We start from the raw sequence: 22,254 nt of genomic DNA on the forward strand, positions 1-22,254 counted from the left end.
CATTACACATTGAGAGGTAAATGTCTAGAATTGTTCCTGGTCCCTCTGAAATTGTCCAGAAAAGTCCTGTGGGAACACAAGAGTATTGACTGAGCTGCAGGTTGTTGTGCTTCTGCAGGTTGGGGTAAATCCTGTCCCAGTTGTTATGCATTCCACATTCATTTACTGTGGGTGTTCCAACAATGCTGTTGCTAAACACCCAACAGTAGCAAAATTCCTTGAACATTGGAGTCCATTCCTGAAATTCCTTCCTTTGGTAAGTAAGAACTTGCAAGATTGATGTTGGCCTCATGAGGTAAGCCAGATAGGAACCACATCCAGATGAGCTGATTCCATTTTATTGTAATGCTACATTGAAAGATTCTTGCAAGATTGAAAGTATAATTCTCTCTCCTCTCTCCTTTACTTCCCAAGAAATTAGGAAGGGTCTCTTTGGACCATCTTCCCCCTCCTATTATCCAACTATGGACTATTGTTGGATAGGATGCTATATCCTATCGGACCATTCCTTTTTGTCTAGTCTTCCAAGACCTATCATAGATTCCATTATAATGGCTCTCCAAAGTGTCAACCAGAGCTCTTCCCACAACTCAGGAATCTCCAAACTTGGTAACTTTGAAGATTGGTGGATTAAATTGCTAATTTCTGAGGAAATTCTGAGGAAAATCTGTGAGTTGAAATCTACAAGACATAAACTTGCCAAGTTTGGAGACCCTGCCATCACTAACTTCTGATCTTTAAAGATGGCTTTCCCAAACTTATCAACTTCAAGATACCACCTCCATACCTAGTCAACAGAGGAAGCAGGTTGTGGAAAGAGGAGTCATAGTTCAAACAGAACAGAATAGAAGAGAATAGAGGCCAAATGTGATTGGACATGCACACGGAATCTGTCTTAGGTGCATAAGTTCTCAGTGTATATGCAAGCAACAAATAAATTCATGATTATAATCATAAAATATATTCATTGTAAATCATAAGATACAACACTCAGTGATAGTCACAGGATACTAAATAAGCAATCGTCATAAATCATACTAGAGTACTAAATAAAACAATTAATACAAATGTCAAGATACAAGCCACAAAGTTATAGTCATAAGAAAATATGGATTGAATAATAGAAAAGATTAGGATAATAGTAATACAGACCTTCTAGGTAGTTTGGCACTGTTGTGGGAATTAGCTGCTTAGCATAGTGATGGCATGCGGGGCGGGGGGTACTGTCTTCATGTTTAGTTATTTTGACATATAGCAGTGATGGCAAACCTTTTTTTCCTCGGGTGCCGAAAGAGCGTGCACGTGCGCTATTTCACATGTGCGAGTGTCCACACCCATAATTCAATGCTTTGAGAGGGCAAAAACAGCTTCCCCACCTCCTGGAAGCCCTCTGGAGGCCAGAAACTGCCTGTTTCCCAACTTCTGGTGGGTCCAGTAGGTTCTCATTTCACCCTCCCCAGGCTCCAAAGGCTTCCCTGGAACCGGGGGAGTGTAAAAACACCCTCCCCCATCCTCCTGGAGGCTTTCTGTGCCTCTGTGTGAGCCAAAAATCAGCTGTTTGGTACACACGTGAACATTTGAGCTGAGCTAGGGCTACGGCTCCTGTGCTAGCAGATATGGCTCTGCATGCCACCTGTGGCAACCGTGCCATAGGTTCGCCATCACTGCCCTATAGTGTTGTCTTGAGGGAAGAAGTTGAAACAATTAAAAACATTGTTGAATATGTTTAGCTGAGAGCCGACAAAATTATGGAAACAGTTATCTTCAAATAGCCAAAGAGTGATCAATAGAATACAGGAAATAATTGTTCACCAGAAATAATGGATTTAAATTTTAGTGAACATAGGAAACATTTCTTATTATAAGAGCTGTTCAACAATGGAAAAGACTGCCTTGGAAATTGGTGGTTAACTATTTTTATGTATCCTGTAGTAACAGTTTTCTGCACTATGCAAAGGCTCTCCAAGGTGAATTCTAACTTTTACATTTTATGGTGCTTTGTTCATCATGTTGGCAAAGACAAAGTTCATCAAAATATGTTGACCAATCACACACGCAGAGCTGCCTTTTAAAGAAGGCTACTGCTGGTTGATAAAATTGTCACCATGTTGACTCTCTTACTGGTCTAAGCACAAAACCCCTCTCCCATCTCTCATGCAGAAGAAAGATAAGCCGTTAAAAACAAACCAAAAGCTTGGCACTTTGTTCTAATTTTTTTAATCCTCCAAAGTAACTAGCAATTAGCCAACCCACAGAAGATTCTGCAGAGACTAAAGATCCCAATGACACCACTTCCTTTGAAATACACTTGATAAATAAATAGACAGCCCTTCAGCTGACTGTTAAGAGATACATGCAGTCACAGGAAGGACCCAGTCCAAGCCCATCTCAATCAGATTATGGTACTTGCCTATCTTCCTGATGTGGCTGAAGAGAGATGTTGCAATCAATTAACTAAATTTGGGCACTTTTGGGTTTCAGTTCAAATAAGTATTTGGATTATATCAGCTTGCATGGATCGGAATAAGCAATTCCATTTATTTAGAATACTTCCTCAGCATGAGAAGCTGGTGATGACATGGTTCAACCCCTTTCTGAACACTGCACACTATAAACCTGTTATTGCTGACTTCATAGGTTGCTGTTTAATGTCTGACTTTTGTGAGCTTATGCATTCATAGAAAGAAAAGGTTTGTATCTTAGGCCTTTTCCTAATTGCATCTAACCATAGTACAAACATGCCCTGACAACATCATTTTTCAGCTGTGTCCCCAGGATGTTGCCTTCATCTTGTTCCAAGCCCAAGAGTGAAACAGACGCAAGTTGTCCTTAGCGTTTCCCCCCTTATTCTAACGCCAACCAAGCACAGCCTCAATATATACAAAAATTGTTAGGCTTTGTCAGCTATTGCTTTGAAAAGAAATCAAGTGATGGGTTTCAGTACAGACAAGAAAGGCAGACGAGGGGCAGGGAATAATTGGGAGAGAACTTTAGTTTCAGTGATTCAAGGGTGGCTGGAGAACATTCTACCTCAACAGTGTGTGGGTGGGGAAAAATCTATGGTGTATTTCAATGTCATCCTTCCCTCAAATTTTTAAGATGTGCTCTCCAGTTCCAAGAACTGAGTTTATACACTGCAAAATTGCACGTCTAATGTCCTGCCCTAATGTGCCCTAGCTCAATAACCTAGAACAATTTGTTATTTTCAGGTAGAAAAATAAGGAAAGTCATGAAAGTCATGAAAAGTCATGAAAAGGCAAGTGGGCTTCCTAGAAGAAAAACCATAAGCATTCAGAAGCAAGTGACTCTGACTTTTCAAAAGTTTTGATATACAGTATTTGAGAGTGTCACGAAGGCCCAGCCAGTTTCCTGCCATTCCCCCTTTAATCCTGGTCATCTTGGGCTTTTCTGGGCTGCCAGAGGAGCCTTTCGGTGGCGATTAAGGAGGTTTTGGCAATCTAGAGCAAACAAAGCATTTTCCTTTATCTGGGCGCTTGGAGAGGGAATAAACCTCTGCCAGCGCCCAGAGAAAAGAAATGCTCCCTTTGCTCTGGGCAGCGACTGTCCTCCTCTTCTTCCTCCTCCTCTCACCCAAATTCCAAGCTTTTATTTCTTTCCTAATGGATTTGCACACATTATTTGCTTTTACATTGATTCCTGTGGGAAAAATTGCTTCTACTTAAGAACGTTTCTACTTAAGAACCTGGTCATGTATATATGTGTAACTATTCCTATAAATACAGCATTCAAAAATGCACATCATAAGAAGTCTTAATTTCTTATTTAAAGCTACAGTGTTAGCTTTGCCTACAAATCATTCTTCGATCCTCTTCCATAGAAGACCACCCACAGAACCTAAGTGGGCAAAACTAACTGATGCATTTCAATGAAAAATAATCACATACTACGCATGTTTAATTATATATTTTTCAAAATATTATATCAGTCCTAGTGTTAAAAAACCCCAACAGTTCAAATAATTGTTAGCAACCGCTGGTTATATAACCAGTTTCTTATAGTTTATAATATTAGCCTACCCACCAGATAATGGGACTGCCAAATGAAGGATACATAAACTTTGTCAAAACCACAATTACAGCAATGGTCCATATAATCATTATAAACAATATGTAACTTGGCTTACATTTTGCAATAAAAACATTTGTTATGTCTAATATATTCTTTTTTTTTTAAATCAAGAATTCCATAAAATGGATTTATTTTTATATTTGTTGATAATATATAGATAGAGGTACCTGGGTAATTTATTTATTTATTTGATTTTTATGCCGCCCTTCTCCTTAGACTCAGGGCAGTTTACAACATGTTAGCAATAGCACTTTTTAACCGAGCCAGCCTATTACCCCCACAATCCGGGTCCTCATTTTACCCACCTTGGAAGAATGGAAGGCTGAGTCAACCTTGAGCCGGTGATGAGATTTGAACCGCTGACCTTCAGATCTACAAGTCAGCTTCAGTGGTCTGCAGTACAGCACTCTACCTGCTGTACCACCCTGGCTCTTGTTTTATTGCTTTGGAAATGAAAAACTTAAGATATTATTTTATATTTTGAATTTTTCAGAGGATAAAATTTTCATATGATATACTTTTCATGCTGCAACAAGGAGAATGTTTAAGGAAATCTGAAACAATTGTAGGAGTCTAGCATGTTATATGAAAAATACTTTTGCCATGCTAAGACGATGGCAGATGAAGGCTGCTAATCTTCCCTAGCCTGTCTGCCTGCCTCCCTTCTTTCCCTTCCCTTCCTCTTCCTTCCTTCCTTCCTTCCTTCCTTCCTTCCATCCTTCCTTTAATTATTTCTTTCTTTCTCTCCAGTCAGTATTAATTCCTGGTCACTGCTTGGATAGATCTACAGTTTTCTCGATAAAATTCATCAACCTAGTTTGCTTCATTAGGGCCGAGAAGGATTATCTGAAACAAGGTCAACCAGTTGAGTTTATGTCTAAGGCAGGACTAGAACTCATCATGTCTATGTTTCTAGCCTGATACCTTACCGCTACACCTAACTGGTTCTTTTTCCTAACATGGCCACCTCTAGATGTGCAACCTCCAGGTCTATCAGTATTGACTGGGAATCCTAAAGGTTGTATTCCCAACACAAATGACGGATACACACACACTCACATTCTGATGATGTCAGCAGGGATTGATGAAAGCATAGTATACTAAAAAAAATCATGATGTCTATCATTTCTTAATCCATAACTATACCTGAAACTGGCATTTTTAAGACAGTTTGTTATATAGTGGTACCTCTACTTAAGAATTTGTTCCATGACCAGGTTCTTAAGTAGAAACGTTCTTAAGTAGAAGCAATTTTTCCCACAGGAATCAATGTAAAAGTAAATAATGTGTGCAAATCCATTAGGAAAGAAATAAAAGCTCAGAATTTGGGTGAGAAGAGGAGGAGGAAGAGGAGGACAGTCGCTGCCCAGAGCGAAAGGAGCATTTCTTTTTTCTGGGCACTGGCAGAGGTTTATTCCCTCTCCAAGCGCCCAGAGAAAGGAAAATGCTTTGTTTGCTCTAGACTGCCAAAACCTCCTTAAGTGCCACAGAAAAGCTCCTCTGGCAGCCCAGAAAAGCCCAAGATGGCCAGGATTAAAGGGGGAATGGCAGGAAACTGGCTGGGCCTTCGTGCGGTTCTCAAATTTCCTAGGAAATCTTTCCAGGCTTGCATTCTTAAGTAGAAAATGGTTCTTAGAAGAGGCAAAAATCTTGAACACCTGGTTCTTATCTAGAAAAGTTCTTAAGTAGAGGTGTTCTTAAGTAGAGGTACCACTGTATAACCTTTTGAGTTGCTTAACAAAAACATTTCCCAAATGTGGATTTGGCATCTTTATTATAACTTATGTGCAAAAAAAATGATTTGAGGACAAATTGTGTGATCAAGTAAAGCTCTTCAGTTATAAGAACTTTGCAAGAAACAAATGTTTATTGACTTTCATATTTTCAATCAGGTAAATGTTTACAGTGATCCTTTGAGTTTCGCGATCTCGATCTTCGCGAAACGCTATATCGCGATTTTTCCACCCGATGACGTCACTCTCTTCCTTCCTTTCTCATCTTTCTTTCTCTCTATCTTGCTTCTTCCTCTCTCACACTCTCTTCCTCCATCTCTCATCTCTTTCTTTCCTTCTCTCTCTTTCTCTATCTCTCCCCCTCTTGCTGGCAGGCGGCGGGCGGGCGGGGGCATCAGCAAGGAGCCGGGGTTTCCCCTTTGCGTGGGCGGTGGGGAAACCCAGATCTTCGTCTGCTCGCTGTTGCCGCAGCGGCCCAGCAGCTGATCTGCTCGGTGGCAGCAGCGAGGAGCCAAATCGGGCTTTCCCCTTTGCGTGGGTGGCTGGGAAACCCGGATCTTCGTCTGCTCGCTGCTGCTGCAGGCAGGCAGGCGGCAGACAAGCGGCGGGCAGGCAAGCGGCGGACAAGCGGTGGGCGGCAAGCGGCGGGCAGGCAAGCAGCGGACAAGCGGCAGGCGGACAAGCGGCGGGCAGGCAAGCGGCGGGTGGACAAGCGGCGGACAAGCGGCGGGTGGACAAGCGGCGGGCGGACAAGCGGCGGGCGCGGCAGCAGCGAGGAGCCGAAGATCGGGGTTTCCCCTTTACGTGGGCGGTGGGGAAACCCAGATCTTCGGCTCCTCGCTGCTGCGGCGCTGCCGAGCAGATCAGCTGCTGGGCGGCGGAAGGAACCTTCCCTGGGTCTTCCCAGGTGCGGAAGTAAAAACACCATCTGCGCATGCGCGGCCATGGAAAAAAGGGTGCGCATGCGCAGATGGTGTTTTTACTTCCACACCACTATATTGCGAAAAATCAAGTATCGCGAGGGGTCTTGGAACGTAACCCTCGCGATACTCGAGGGATCACTGTACTGCCTCAATGCATTGTAAAAAAATTATTTATCTCTCAATGGAATATCACAAAGAGAATATGTTGTATAGAGCACAGTAAATGTCTAAGAAAAAAAAAGACCTTCTGGTTATCGTGGCTTCTGGTCTATAATTAGCATATGAATCTTCTTTAAATATAAGCCATCTCTTACGTTGGCGCATGATTGACCTTGAATGGAGAGAAGCATCTTATTTTAGTGAACAGAGAATATAGATATTCAAGTGCATGCCTCTTGTCAATTATCATTGTTAGAATCTGCCTATGCCACACTTGGACAATCAATTTTGTAAATGGTTGCAATAATCAAGGAAATTGCCTAATTTATAAATCCTCACATGCAGCATTTTAATGGATTCTTACATTTTCATGCTGATGCCTTCAAAGCTAAATGAATAGTTGTCCAAACTGTCATGGCACAAAATGATAGAAACATTCAGTCTTGTAAGTTACTGTATCTCATGGATATTCAAACTCTCAAAACATAATCACTCATTAGTGAATTACAGGATAGCCTTCCATTACAGAACTGCAGTGTGACAAAAGAGTATGTTTCCTTCCAAACATAGCTTTGATAAAACTAGACCAACAGCATTGATGATTGGAAAGTATTAAACTTTATTGAAGTGGAATAAAAAGTCAGATGATGACATTGCTAAAATATTTTTTTCTTTCTTTCTTCCTAAGCCTCAAATTGAATGAAAGTATGAATGGTATCTTTTCTCCACTATTAGCCTAACAGATTACAGTGGTACCTCTACTTATGAATTTAATTCGTTCCGTGATCAGGTTCTTAAGTAGAAAAGTTTGTAAGAAGAAGCAATTTTTCCCATAGAAATCAATGTAAAAGCAAATAACGTGTGCGATTGGAGAAACACAGGGAGGATGGAGGGCCTGTTTCCTCCCAGGAGATTCCTAGAGAGGCCCCACAGAGGCTTCTCCCCGCCTTTTCCAGCCCTGTTTCCTCCCAGGAGATTCCTAGAGAGTCCCCACGGAGGCTTTTCCCTGCCTTTTCCAGTTACAGCTTCGGAGGGTTGGGTTTGTAAGTGGAATATGGCTCTTGAGAATAGGCAAAAAAATCTTGAACACCCGGTTCTTATCTAGAATAGTTCTTAAGGAGAGGCATTCTTAGGTAGCGGTACCACTGTATATTGTTACCATAAATCAAATGTTGCTTTACAGATAATAAAATAAAATTTTAAAAGACACTTTCTCCCATACCATGTGGCCATGCTGTGTGGGCGCATGCGTGCACAATGCTGAAAAATAGGGGAAAAATCCCCCTTCAAAAAAGCCAAAAACAAGATGGCAATGCATGCACAATGCTGGAAACTCAGATTCAGCACATATTCAGAAGAAGAGAAAATCCCCCCCCCCCAACTCAAAAAAATTTCCCCAAAAAAGATGGCGGCACCCACGGACTGGCACTGACCGAACCGGTTCTGTGATATCATTGTGACATCACCAGCAGGTTGCTATTAGTTTGGGCAAACTGGGAGGAACCCACCTCTGCTTCGGATATTGCATATGGCAAAATATTTGCCCAATAGTGTAGAGAGTTTTCCTTCAAATAAAGGGAACCCCTCAAATTAAATTACAACTGGTACCCCTTTCTCTTACTGATCATCTACATATTTAGACATACACAGATTGCTATTCTTCGTTAAATCTTAAGCAATTGATTTGAGTCAATGTTGGGCTGTCAGTGTTTTACTTACTGCTCAATCTCACTAACCTGACATTTATGGTTTACTGATTGGCCTCTGTCAGTGATGGTGGCTGTAAATTCACTTTGAAAAGCTTTGTGTTAACAGCCTTCAGCCAGGCTCCGAGAAGGGTGCGAGCAGGCAGCTGACAATTGCTCGACCTTCTGCCCTTATTACAGTGAGTAAATCAGGCTTTGAGCTATTAAGCTGGAGCCTGAGGCCTACACAAAAAGGATTGACATGACTAAAGGTCAACCTCTGTCACACATGTGTAACAATTTGGATAATGGAATTCTCCAAGTTATTGGGGAGGGGGAAGGAGAAAGATGGCCATGTCTTAGAAACGGAGCAAATGCTGACTGTAATTCCATGCTTCTTTGCAAGAGAGGGAGAGTGGGGTAATAGTTGTTCCAAAGCAGCCATATTTAAATTCAAAAAAGAAAAAAATCCTCAGGACCCAAAACAACACTGAGTGAGAATTACCAGTGGATTTGCATGGCAATATTGCAGTATTTCTAGCACACAGATTCTATACGACAATTCAGCACAGGAATGGGATTTTTATAACTGCTCATACTATCGTCATCATACCAACATCAGATATATTGTGAGCTTTGGCTACATTAATACGAATAGCACAGAATGTAACTATATGGTGTTTGGTGTAGAAAAAAGTCCTGTGGCTTTAATAAGATCTGCTTCTAAATCAAGTCTGGCTGTTTCAGACAAAACAGTTTACAAATTACAGTTGTGAAGTGGAGGAGTAGAAATAAACTAGAGAGCTGTTGTCTTTGCATATTTAAAAACTACTGGATTGGATTGGGTTGGATTGGGTTTGTTTGTTTGTTTGTTTGTTTTATTGGATTTATATGCCGCCCCTCTCCGAAAACTCGGGGCGGCTAACAACAATCATGAAAATATACAATAAAATCCAATACTAAAAGCAAATTAAAACCCCTTAATATATAAAAACCAAACATACATACAAACATACCATGTATACAGTTGTAACGGCCTAGGGGGAGAAAAAAGTCTTAATCCCCCCATGCCTGGCGGCAGAGGTGGGTTTTAAGTAGCTTACGAAAGGCAAGGAGGGTGGGGGCAATTCTAATCTCTGGGGGGAGTTGGTTCCAGAGGGCCGGGGCCGCCACAGAGAAGGCTCTTCTCCTGGGTCCCGCCAAGCGGCATTGTTTAGTTGACAGGACCCAGAGAAGACCCACTCTGTGGGACCTAACTGGCCACTGGGATTCGTGCGGCAGAAGGCGGTCCCGGAGATAATCTGGATTGGGTTGGATTGGATTGAATGGGACAGGATAGGGCATGGCAGGACAGAATAGAACAAGATAGGATAGAATAGAAGAGATAGATAGATAGATAGATAGATAGATAGATAGATAGATAGATAGATAGATAGATAGATAGATAGATAGATAGATAGATAGATAGTGTTGTGGTTAGCTCTGGGCCAGCTCCTGCTCCGAGGACTGTGGATGTTGGTTTGGGAGAATCCTCACGTTCTCAGAGACTGGTTTTACTGCCAACAGCTTCAGACAGTGAAGATTCTGTGTCAAGGGCAGACACTGGGAGTGAAGCAGGATCGGATGATGAGGTAGTTACAGGCAGCCCTTTAACGAATTACCCCATTAGTGAGTCATCATCATTAGACTCAGAGGAAGAGGGATTCATAGATGCTCGCAGGCACAGGTTTATGACAAGAAAGGAACAATTGCACAAGTATTATAGAATATAAGGGGAAACACCTGTGTCTGGGGCAATTAGGCTAATGGGGCTGCTGATAAATTGCCAGAGCGTGCGTGGGAGAATATCTGTTTGGAGAGAGATGAGTGTTGCTTGATTTTGGACTGCTTCAGGATTTAAAAGACTTTTTGTTTGAATATTTCACAGTTAAGTATAGTGTGGACTCTTGAAGGGGGGTGGCTGTGACATCTTCATAGCTGCCTTTATCTGCTCTGCTTTTGTTTTTGCTTTTCACAGCATTCCAGGCTTGTGGTTTGTGGGAGAGCACTTTGGCTGATTAAAGTGCGTGTGTACAATACTTTCTGTTTTGATAAACCGACTCTTTGTTTACTTTACAACAGTGAATTTACAACAGTGAATTTACACTTCAGATTTAATTGGCACTCGTAACGTGAAGCCCAGCATAATAGATAGATAGATAGATAGATAGATAGATAGATAGATAGATAGATAGATAGATAGATAGATAGATAGAGTTTACCCATTGTGCCGTTTTTTGCATTCCGGAGTGCAAGAAACAGGACAATGGCAAACCGGAAGTATATTTCCCTAAACTTCCAGTTTGTATGTTTTGGCATTTTTTTCATCTATCAGATTTCAGAAAGGCCATGGGGGGGGGGGGAGTTTGTGCACACAAACCAAAAAAGGTTCCCTATCATTGGTCTAAAGTATCCCCAACTCTTCCAAAACTAGTAATGAATGTCAGTGAATCTGACAGTGTTAAGCATTAAAACAACAAACTGATAGTTTGTTTAATCTAGGATTAAAAGATAGAAATCAGGATAGACTGTGAATTCTAGTCCTTCCTTGGGTATGAAAGTCAACAGGGTTGTTGCTTGAGTTATATAAAAAAATAAAATAAAAGTGGAATAAAAATATTTTTAAAATACGGGCTTAATTACTGAATGCATGTACTGCATCTGGACTGGCACTTTCTAAATATCTAATATCTATTTGTACACACACACACACACACACACACACACGTGCACAAGAATTATAGCTGCAGTTTTGCTGACATTTATTTGGAACAAACCTTAGTGAAAACAATTGCCAACCAAAACAATGGAGGAATAACTTAGGATTCTTGCCAAGAAGACTTTTCTAAGTAAATATGCTTTGTAAGTCAGATGTGTTCCATTACATTTCACATAAGCAAGAGAATTAAGATGTTGAGATAGGGGTTTAATATCCTAATCCAATCCCTAAACTAGTTGAGAAGCAGATAACTCTATATAATTCTGATTTACTGCTAATTTCATATAGTAACACCAATTGTTTTAGAATTCCTTATTTTTTCCCATTCTATCCATGCAAATGAAAAATTGAACCATATATCTCTTTTAGCAAAATTATCTAAAGGTCCAAATAATCTGATTTAATTTAGCATAATTTATAACCAGCCTATCAGAACTACTTTTCCTAAACTCCCTAACAGCTACTAAAAAGATATCTAAGGAATTTTTTTAAAAGGCACATTCTTCTGGCACATTCTGAACTTGCATTCAGTACCAGAATTTTGCACAAATTATTCCACTTCTGGTTACCCTCTAGTTTTCATAATATCCTAGGTATGGTAGATCATATTAACACAACTGCAAAACAATTGAGATTTTCTGATCCACAATAAATCACTAGGGCTTTCTTCAGCCCGTCCTACAAGCTCATTTTCACTTGATATTGCAGCCTGAGATCCAACATTATTTCTGTTGTGGTTAGCTCTGGCCCAACTCCTGCCCCAAGGAATGTGCAGGTGGATGCGGGGGAAACATCCACATGCCGCAGGCCTGTTTTGCTCCCGATGGATCTGCCGATGAAGCCTCCTCTGACCAAGGAAGTGTGAGTGACAGGGAAGAGGGGAGTTTGGCAGACAGCCCAGGAGGAGATCAATCATCTGTATCATCGCTGGATTCTGAACAAGAATTAATGACACATCCACACATGCGTAGAGTGATGCATAGGAGACAACAACTGAAGGATCATTACAAGAGAAAATGAGGCCACCTGTGGTTGGGTGGGGCTGCTGTAATTAGTGCTACAGATAAAAGTGCAGTTTGGTGTTTTAGCCTCATGGCAGTTTATCTGATTCATTGTTTCGTCAAGATCGTGGTTTTTGTGCTGTTCAAGATTGTGTGGGGACTCTCTGGACTTTAGAATTGGATTCAATTTCCCAGTTATTGGGTGAGCAATTGGATTGCATTTAACCTGTGCCTTGTGTGTACCAGAAAATCCCTTTTACATTTAAAAAGGGAGCTGTTTCTGTTTTTCTGTTTATAAAAACTTTTGGGTTTTCCTTTTATCGTGTGGTGTGTGTCTTCCTGGACTAATTACCCTATATTTACGGGAAGTTGAAACATGCAGGCAGAACAATTTCCAAGGCAAAATTATCCAGATTTCATCAACCATGATATATTTGAAACAGAGTTGACAAGCAATCAAGAAATACAGAAGGATTTTTGAATAATATAATATTCATCTTAATATAGTTTGAAATTAATTTATGCCATCCTTTACTGCATCTAAAACATAGACTAAAAAGCAGTTCAGGTGTATCTATCTCTACATTTGTAACTTAGTCTATACCGCAGGGAAGAGGAGGATTGGCAATCTATCTTTAGATGGTTTTCACAATTTTAAAACTACTTGTAACTTAACTGTGTTAAGTATAACTATTTTGGAATTCCTGAAATATGCTGATTGCAGATTTCATAAGATTTAAAAATAATCTCTTCTATTAGTACAAGACAATTCAAAGCCTGTGCACAGCCCGGACAACTAAGATCAGGATAAAACTAATTTTGCATTCAACTAAATTAAATATAGCTAAATAACTTCTCCCATTTGTCATATTAAAGACTATAATTTGATGCAAGACCCAATTCAGATAATGGTTTTAAGTGGGGTGGAAGAAATGTAAAGACACATTTATTTTCAGATTAGCAAATTAGCGTCTGGACTATTTCCTTCCAGCATACTTAAAATGTTCTCTTTATCTTCAACTTACCTTTGTTGCATTTTAGTTTCCCTTGACATCAAAGGAATTTAGCATAGTTCTAGTAGACAAGTACATTGATCTTAACAGGATTTAAGCACAACTAACTTCCTAAGAACTGAGAATATCCTTTCAAAGATGTGGTGTTAAACTTACATCCTAAAAATTTAACTGCTATTAAATCTAAAAGACAAATGTTATATCATTGCAATAAAATGATCTTGTTGGATATGCAAATTATACATATATTTATACAGAAATAAACCCTATTGATGTTAATGAATCTCTTTCCCAGTTAAGTATGAATAAGATTGCAAATTAAATCTATTTCTAAAGAATAATTTATTTTTTCAGTCATGTTTTCATCATTCCTAAACAACATAAGCATGCCTTATATTTCTTATTACTAAACAAAACTTCAAAAACAGTCTAAATATTGGAAATATTTCAGTCCAATAGAATAATCCTTGCTAAATCAGTAAAGTCATAGTTATAGAGAAGAAAATCTGAGAAGAATTTGCAGATAGAACATGTAAGAATTAATCCTTTGATAGATCAGTTAAAGAGAAGTAGCATTTATTTCAGTTCTACGTCCTATATAGTTATACAGTTTCCACTACATGAAGAAGGGAGAGAAGGCGGATAGGGGCATAATTTGCCATTCATAGGTCTTCAGTTTTTAAAGTTTGAAAAACTTCAGTAATGAGATTTTGCAAATCTTTTAAATGTCTATTATATTCCCATGGAATTTAAAGTGCGCCTTCTATGCATTCCTTGAGTCTGGTCTTATTACAATTTGATGTTAAACAGAAAGTAGAAACCTTGTGCAACTAGATTAATTTAACTCTGGGGAACAAAAAAAACATTAATAACTGAGATAATGTTTTCATATATGATGGAAGTTAGTGCAGATCCCTTTTTTTTACTAGAAACACTAAGAAAAATATCTCATCCTCATCTATAACATCTAATTTTTTGGGAAAGTTTATTTATAAGAATACTAAGAAAGAACTGGTTCCATTAACTTAAAACAAACACATTAGAAATAATAACTGACTTTCAAAGGAATGAAAATTTCCTTGCGTGCTATGTTTTCTGTTAAATAAATAAATTAGAGCTTATTCTCTTTGCATAAAACGTATCAATTCTTTTTCACAGCTAAAAATGGGCCAATGGAAAATTTAAAAAATCACAACAGAAATGAATCATATTCTTGGCTTCCTACAGAAATTGTCTTTTCCATGTGCTATAAAAAAAGAAATAACTTGGCTGATTGATAAAAGACGGTACAATTTCCCAGTGAACACCCATAGGTGTCAGTCATCTTGTGAGGTAATGGAATGGTGTTTAATTTACTTCAAGCTGCTATATATTGAATTGTATGGATTACACACAAACCAAACACCAAATGTGTGGCAGGAACTCTTGCATAGACAAGCCAAAAAATGTGTCTACAATCTCCAACTGTACATCAAATGCAATAATTGTGATATTTGCCAAAGTAAAACAAATAAAAGAGCACTACATCTGCACTTGGGCTTAATTGCCTCTGCACTAATCCTTCATTGGTTTTCTAATCATACTAAAAATTATTTGAAGACCATTAAAAATCAGAAGTTTCAGGACAAGCGAAAAAAAGGAAGAGTAAGAAACTGGATTCTTCATTTATTTATTTATTAGATTTGTATGCCGCCCGTCTCCGCAGACTCGGGGCAGAATGTAAAATGTAAAACATTTTGCTGGTTTTTAAGAAGATACTACTGTAAATTTAATGGATATGGCTTAAATATAATTGACCATTTTAATAATGGCTGTAAGTTGAGTCATGCAGTTGTAAATCAAGTCTCATAGATGAATGTGCCAATCCAGGTTCTTCTGCTAGACTCTGCTGTAAAAGTCTGGAATGGCAATCGCATGACTACAAGACAATGCAATCTGTCATAAGTGTGAGCCAGATGCCAAGTGCCTGAATTGGGGTAGGGCAATGGGGTTGTAAGTTTGGGTCATAACTGAGTTCATCATTAATTTGAACAATTATTGAGCAAACAGTAATAGGTTGGGGTCTAGCTTTATTAATTGCAATAAATTGTAACTATAGTGTCACCTATTTCTTATATACTGTATGGCTGCAGACTACTTTCACATTCCCATTATTTACCTGTCTGTTCTCCAAATCATATTTAGACCCATTACAAGTCAATGTTCAGGGTCTGCAATTCACGAAGTGTAGACTTGAGCATTTTTGGTCCCATATTATTTTCTTTGTAAATATGTTAAAATGGCAAATATCCTGGTTCAATATTACTTCAATACTGCTGTTATCTAGCTTTATCAATCCAAACTTCACACACACACACACACACACACATCCTTTTAAACAAGAATACTAAATATAAAGGAAGAAAAAAACCAAAAGAAATAAATTAAGAAAAAAGCAAAAATTGCAAGAAAAGGATAAAGTTGAAAGAGATAAAAGAAAATATATATATATACCACGCAGCTTCAAATATTCATCACAACAATTATGAGTATAAATATATTTTAATCTCTTTAAATTTAAATCACCCTCAAAACCATAAGTCACAAGTTCATTTTTTAATGTTTATTCCAAAAAAATTCATCAGAGGCTACCGGCCACCAATAAATGTATTTTCTCTAAGTAAGAAGTCAATTTATCCATTTCAGCAAGATCTGTCAACTTCACCAATCATCTTTCATAGTGCATAGTCTCAAATCCAAGCTTCTTTTCCTCCATCCAATACTACATTGCCTGATTGTTTCACCCATTCTTTTGCTGAATGTTATATTGTCATAACAAATTAAGACAACCAAGACTAAACCTTTTACATTTTCTCCTAAGCCTTTATATTCAATTACTGCATCATATTGTATCCTACTGACTGTGTGTACAGCCTTAAATGTACCCATTTCCCCCCTCTCTTTAGTTTATTTATGGTAAATCTATATTTAAGATATGGATTTCTTTCTACAGAGTGTAGCAAAGATGCAGTTCTTGTTGTCATTCTCTCCACACATTTCAAATTCACCCATTGACCATCTCCTATATAGTTACCATGTTCTCTCTCTTTGATTGTCACACCTCATGTCTTTCGTTTTTATTAACTTCAAAAGATACTCATCTTTAGTACTTGAACTGGCTTTTTCCTCTTGTAACCCAAATTTTTATTGCATATAATGTAATGTGTATGCCAATAAATGCAAAGCAGAATTCCTAACCCTTAAGCTTTTGTGTTCACCCAGTCTCAAAACAGTCTCAAAACAGTGCAGTCAGGCGGTAGGGAAAGAAAGTAGGATGCTTGGCTGCATAGCTAGAGGTATAACAAGCAGGAAGAGGGAGATTGTGGTCCCCTTATAAAGAGTGCTGGTGAGACCACATTTGGAATACTGTGTTCAGTTCTGGAGACCTCACCTACAAAAAGATATTGACAAAATTGAACGGGTCCAAAGACAGGCTACAAGAATGGTGGAAGGTCTTAAGCATAAAACGGATCAGGAAAGACTTAATGAACTGAATCTGTATAGTCTGGAGGACAGAAGGAAAATGGGGGACATGATTGAAACATTTAAATATGTTAAAGGGTTAAATAAGGTTCAGGAGGAAAGTGAACACAAGAACAAGTGGACACAATCTGAAGTTAGTTGGGGGAAAGATCAAAAGCAACATGAGAAAATATTATTTTACGGAAAGAGTAGTAGATCCTTGGAACAAACTTCCAGCAGACATGATAGATAAATCCACAGTAGCTGAATTTAAACATACCTGGGATAAACATATATCCATCCTAAGATAAAATACAGAAAATAGTATAAGGGCAGACTAGATGGACCATGAGGTCTTTTTCTGCTGTCAGTCTTCTATGTTTCTATGTTTCCTTCTATTCAATTAATTAGCATTAATGATACTCTGAAAAAAACCACCTCTAATTGAAATTCCTACAGGGCTTTTTGGAGAATATGCCTAGAAAATAGATTGGCATTTTCCTTTGTTTTCAGTGATTTGTAGTTTTGATATACTTTTATCATTTAGCCCGCCTTCACAGTTATATTATCATCATACGGAAAAGCTAAAATGGTCAGCTAGGATTACAGAGATCTTATTTTCACTACACTAGAAGCAGTGTTGTGATTACGCTCCCAGGGCTGCATGAAATTTAGTCACAATCTAAAGCAAAACTATGATCTAATTCCAATGAATGAACAGAGCCACAAATTCCCTTGCACCTTTTGAAACCTTACTTCATATAACATTTGTGGCTGCCCAGCTTCTTTAGACATTTTGTCTAGCAGGAGGATTTAATGTTGGTTCACTAATCAGAATCAAAACATGGCTTAACATAGAATAGGTGCAAAACTGTGATTTAGAATCCCCACACTAAAATGTCAGAATGCTACATCAAAATGCTACATCAAGGCAAGAGGAAGTGTTTCCAGCTTTCTAAAACACAGTTTAAGAATTTGAAACTATCATCTGCGGTAAAAAAAAAAGCTTTTAAAAATCACAGTGCATATAAACCAAATCAACATGCTTTTATCATCCAGTAAAACATTGTACTTAGCAGTATGCCTAACAGCAAACAGAAAATTTGCTTAAATAAATGTAGCTTCTATAGGAGACCAGATTTGGCTCAAAAACCAGATGATTGGCAACGGAGCAGTGTTTTCTGTTACCTTTCTGTTGCCATCTAGTAGTTGCCCAAATTTTGCAGGACTTGTTTTCAGATATTTTTCACTTTTAGAAAAGATAATAAAAAGTCCTGTCATTGTCCCCCCACCCCCACTCAAAATATTTGTGATAAACGCTTTGTATAAAGTGTTGTTTTTCAAAATTATGACAATAGTCAGAAGCTCACTAGTTTCAGAATCATATTAATTTTACATTTCCATTGGTTCCATGTGACTGCTAACAATACGGAAGATTGGATGGAAACGCCACATTGAGGCTGAAAAGGTTCAGATATTCCATGCTAATATGGCTAGTGGAGATACTGAAATCTACCGAGGATGGACAATGAAGACAAATGAAACCAACATGAAACGAAACCCAAGCTCCCATTTGGATTTTAAACTGTGACTTACTTCCCAGAGGTGCTGAGTATTTCTGGTTCCTCCTGTTTGTATCTTTTCGGGCAGAAGGAGAACTCCCTGGAAAGGCCCAATCCAAGTGCCCTGTTGAATCCTCTGGGCTGCACAGATGCCATAGGCCAAGCCAGGAACAGTGCTGGTGCACAGACATACTTCTCGTGGCAGATCCCGAAGCCACTCCGGAATCTCAGGGGGAGGAGCTGCCGCTGCTGCACTACTAGTTCCCACCAGGCGGCGCAAAGAATGCAGAGGTCCGTGCATGGGACATTCCCCATTTCGATTATCGGCACACATGTCACACCCTGTGGAGAAAAAGAGAATGACAAATGCTATTCTAGGCTGGCAAATAAAAATTCATCCGCTACATTTTCGAGGCAAATATTATCGGTGATGGTGAACCTTTTTTTCCTCAGATGCCAAAAAAGCATGTGTGTGCACTATCACGCATGTGCGAGTGCCCACACCCATAATTCAATGTTTGGGGAGGGCGAAAACAGCTTCCCCTGCTCTCCCAGAGGCCCTCTGGAGGCTGGAAATGGCCTGTTTCCCAACTTCTGGTGGGCCCAGTAGGCTCATGTTTCACCCTCCCCAGGCTCCAAAGGCTTCCCTGGAGTGGGGGAGGGTAAAAACGCCCAACCAGTCAGAGGCTCTCTGGAAGCCAAAAACGCCCTCCAAGAACCTCTGTGTGAGCCAAAAATCAGCTGGCCAGCACACACATGCATGTTGGAGCTGAGCTAGGGCAACGGTTCATGTGTCATCAGATATGGCTCTGTGTGCCATCTGTGGCACCCGTGCCATAGGTTCACCATCGCTGTCATAGGGAATATAAAGGAATAGATGTGTTGGGCTCTCTTGCCTGGAGAACTGATAAATAAAGCACATTAAAAGAAGTTGCCCAAACACTTTATCCCAAAATGTGACAGAGACCACTGTAATTTGTACAAGTCCCTTATCAGTTCTATGAAACTTAGCTTGCAGCTGTGATGCAATTCACAGTCCTTCTTCTTTCACAAAGTGAAACATACTTTGCTCTGGTTTAGTTTCAAGGCGGGGGAAAATCAGCACACAAAAGGTCAAAGTCAGTAAAGCAGTCATGAAACACAATGATCAGATAATCCTCCACAATGGCCAAACCCACAGGCTGCTATTTATAGCAGCCTCACTAATTACCACAGCCCCACCCAACCACAGGTGGCCTCATTTTCTTTGATAATAATCTCTCAGTTGTTGTTGCCTATGCATCGCTCTCTGCATGCGTGGCTATATTAACTCTTGTTCTGAATCCAAGGAGGAGCTAGATAATTGATCTCCTTCTGAGCTGTCTGCCACACTCTCCTCCTCCCTGTCACTCATGTCTTCTTGATCAGAGGAGCCTTCATCATCAGATTCCACGGGGCGCGGGAGGTGGAAACAGGCCTGCAGCATGTGGATGTCTCCCCCACATCCACAGTCCTTGGAGCAGGAGCTGGGCCAGAGCTAACCACAACAGATATGATACAAAATATGGCTGTCACTTGCAGTGACCGAGGGGCCAATTGCCCCTCCTTTATTCAAAGAGTAAAAATATTGGACTAGCTTTGCATCTAAACCAATTTATATGAAAGGTAGTTCTATTGACTGGAATGAGATTTATTTTCTAGGAAGCATACGCTGGACATCACTACATCTTACGATCTTCCAACTGATTTGTGGATTAAAACTGAAAAGGTTTATTTTAATGAAGCATTCAACATCAAGGCCTGGTTCGCACATGTAAATCAAGATTTATTGGGTCCATCACAATACATAAACTATGATTTATTTGGGACAAAGAATCGTCTTCATTTAAGCTTTTCAAATCCTGGTTGCTTTAACAATTTTTGTATTGATTCTAAAATGTTGCATTACATTTGCATGTACCCAAAGGTATGAAATTACATTCCCATTACTATTTCAATTATGCTGGATTACAGTTAATATCTAATGAAGCATAGATATTATGCCAAAAAACAAGGACTTTTTAATATTGGGGTGGTCTTTGAAATGACTGTCCCCCAAAAGGCTAATGTTAAAGGATTTTTAAAAACCATATGAAACATTTTTATAATTCTCTCAGGTACTATATCCTCCAAAACTGCTAATTTATTATGTCATGATTTTACTGTATGTGCTGTCATTATTATTCCTATTATTGATTTTGTATTGGCTTTTCTAGAATAGATTTCTATTAATTTGCAAGCTACACAAAGAGCTATGGTTATTGGACGTCTTAGAAAGCAACAAATTAATAATTTTATTAATACAAAAAACTTCTGAAACAAATGGTCAACATCTTTATGCTACATTAAATTTTTAACTGATAATCTTAAAGAGAACTTCATAAGGTTTTTTTTTCTATTTAAAGTAAATAGTTTCCACTTTATATATTTCCCACATTCATTATATATTTTAAGTTCTGGACTTCCAAGAACATTGCTTATTCACAGAAATATATTTTGCAAATAAAACAAAAATGAACTTCTTTGAATTAACTACAGTCCCTAGCATATTTAGGACATTAAAACACAATGGAAGGTTTCAAATGCTGTTCCAGAAATATATTCAAAAAGTAATGCTTGTTCTTTATTATTTAGACAGCAATTCCTTTCACTCCAATAATTTTGCATCATATACATCTTGCAGCTAAAAATAAAACAAAAATATTCACCAGTTGGTTGGGGATTTGGTGGTCTAAACCATAAATTTGGAATAAGTATGCATCCTAGAACCACAAGTAATAAACCTAGTAGAATTGACACAGTTTTCTTTCCTCCTGTGTCAAATAAATTTTAGTCAAGTTTAATGTTTCAGAGAGCACAAAAATCCTTTCTATCCAACTCGGTTATCAATTATATAACTAAAATCTACCCTCTATTCTGTTGTTGCTAAACTAGCAGCTGCTATTTAGTTTCAAATCATTTTCCGATAAATTGTTCAAAAGGTGAATATAAATTTCATTTTCTTTACACTCATCTATATCAGCTATCTGCAACCTTGCATCTTCAAATATGTCTTATTACAATTTCATCATCCCCAGCCAACTTTAAGCAACTGGGGTGGTTGGTAATAAACTTGCACATTTGCAAAGTGCAAGGTTAAGTATCATATTATAGAGCTACAAAACATACACACTATGCATAGTTCCCTCTAAGCTGAGCAGTGAGCAATCGCTCACTTAAAAATCATCATCAACTCAGAGTTTTCCAAACCTGCCCAGAAGCCGAGAGGGAAAGAGTGAGAGGGAAGGAGAGAGAGAGGGAGAGAGAGAAACAGAAAAAAGAGAGGAAGGAAAAGAGAAAGAAAAAGAATGGGAGTAAGGAAGAGAGAAAGACAATCAAAATGTAGTTTGAAACTAGCTCAACTATTTAAGTGGCATTTTGATATTGATAGAGTTGCCCTATTATGAGCTCACTGTTATAGACACACAGTACAGTATTTTATTTTGAAATTCTCTGAGGCAAAACAGGTTGGGTTTTTTGTTTGTTTGTTTGTTTGTTTGTTTGTTTATTTATTATTTCTGTGCCGCCCAGTCCCAAAGGGACTGCCGCTCAGACACTATACTTTTCTGCCCACCCCCCAAAAAATTAGAGGGAACACTGACACTATGTATTGCAATTTGAATAATCCAACAAAAATAGGTTGTTTGAAAACAGTAATAAGTTATTGGGTTTTTAATGTCATTTTAGTTTCTTGTCCTTAAAATCCCTGGTGGCCTCAAGTCGAAAAGTATGAATGCAGAACCTTCGTAGATACACAAAAACAGGTCTGGAAT

At 38.8% G+C, this 22,254-nt stretch overlaps 1 protein-coding gene across 2 annotated transcripts in view; it reads right to left on the minus strand.

Annotated features, from left to right (window-relative positions):
* Window positions 1–22,254, minus strand: part of PRDM6 (PR/SET domain 6) — a 118,400-nt gene that overhangs the window by 79,080 nt on the left and 17,066 nt on the right. For both annotated transcript variants that reach the window (XM_070736317.1, XM_070736316.1), the window contains exon 3: window positions 18,459–18,766. In XM_070736317.1, the coding sequence (XP_070592418.1) occupies window positions 18,459–18,766 (308 nt within the window). The remainder of the gene's footprint in view (window positions 1–18,458; window positions 18,767–22,254) is intronic.

The sequence above is a fragment of the Erythrolamprus reginae genome, chromosome 2, assembly GCF_031021105.1.
Source record: "Erythrolamprus reginae isolate rEryReg1 chromosome 2, rEryReg1.hap1, whole genome shotgun sequence".
In the NCBI taxonomy this organism is placed as follows: domain Eukaryota; kingdom Metazoa; phylum Chordata; class Lepidosauria; order Squamata; family Dipsadidae; genus Erythrolamprus; species Erythrolamprus reginae.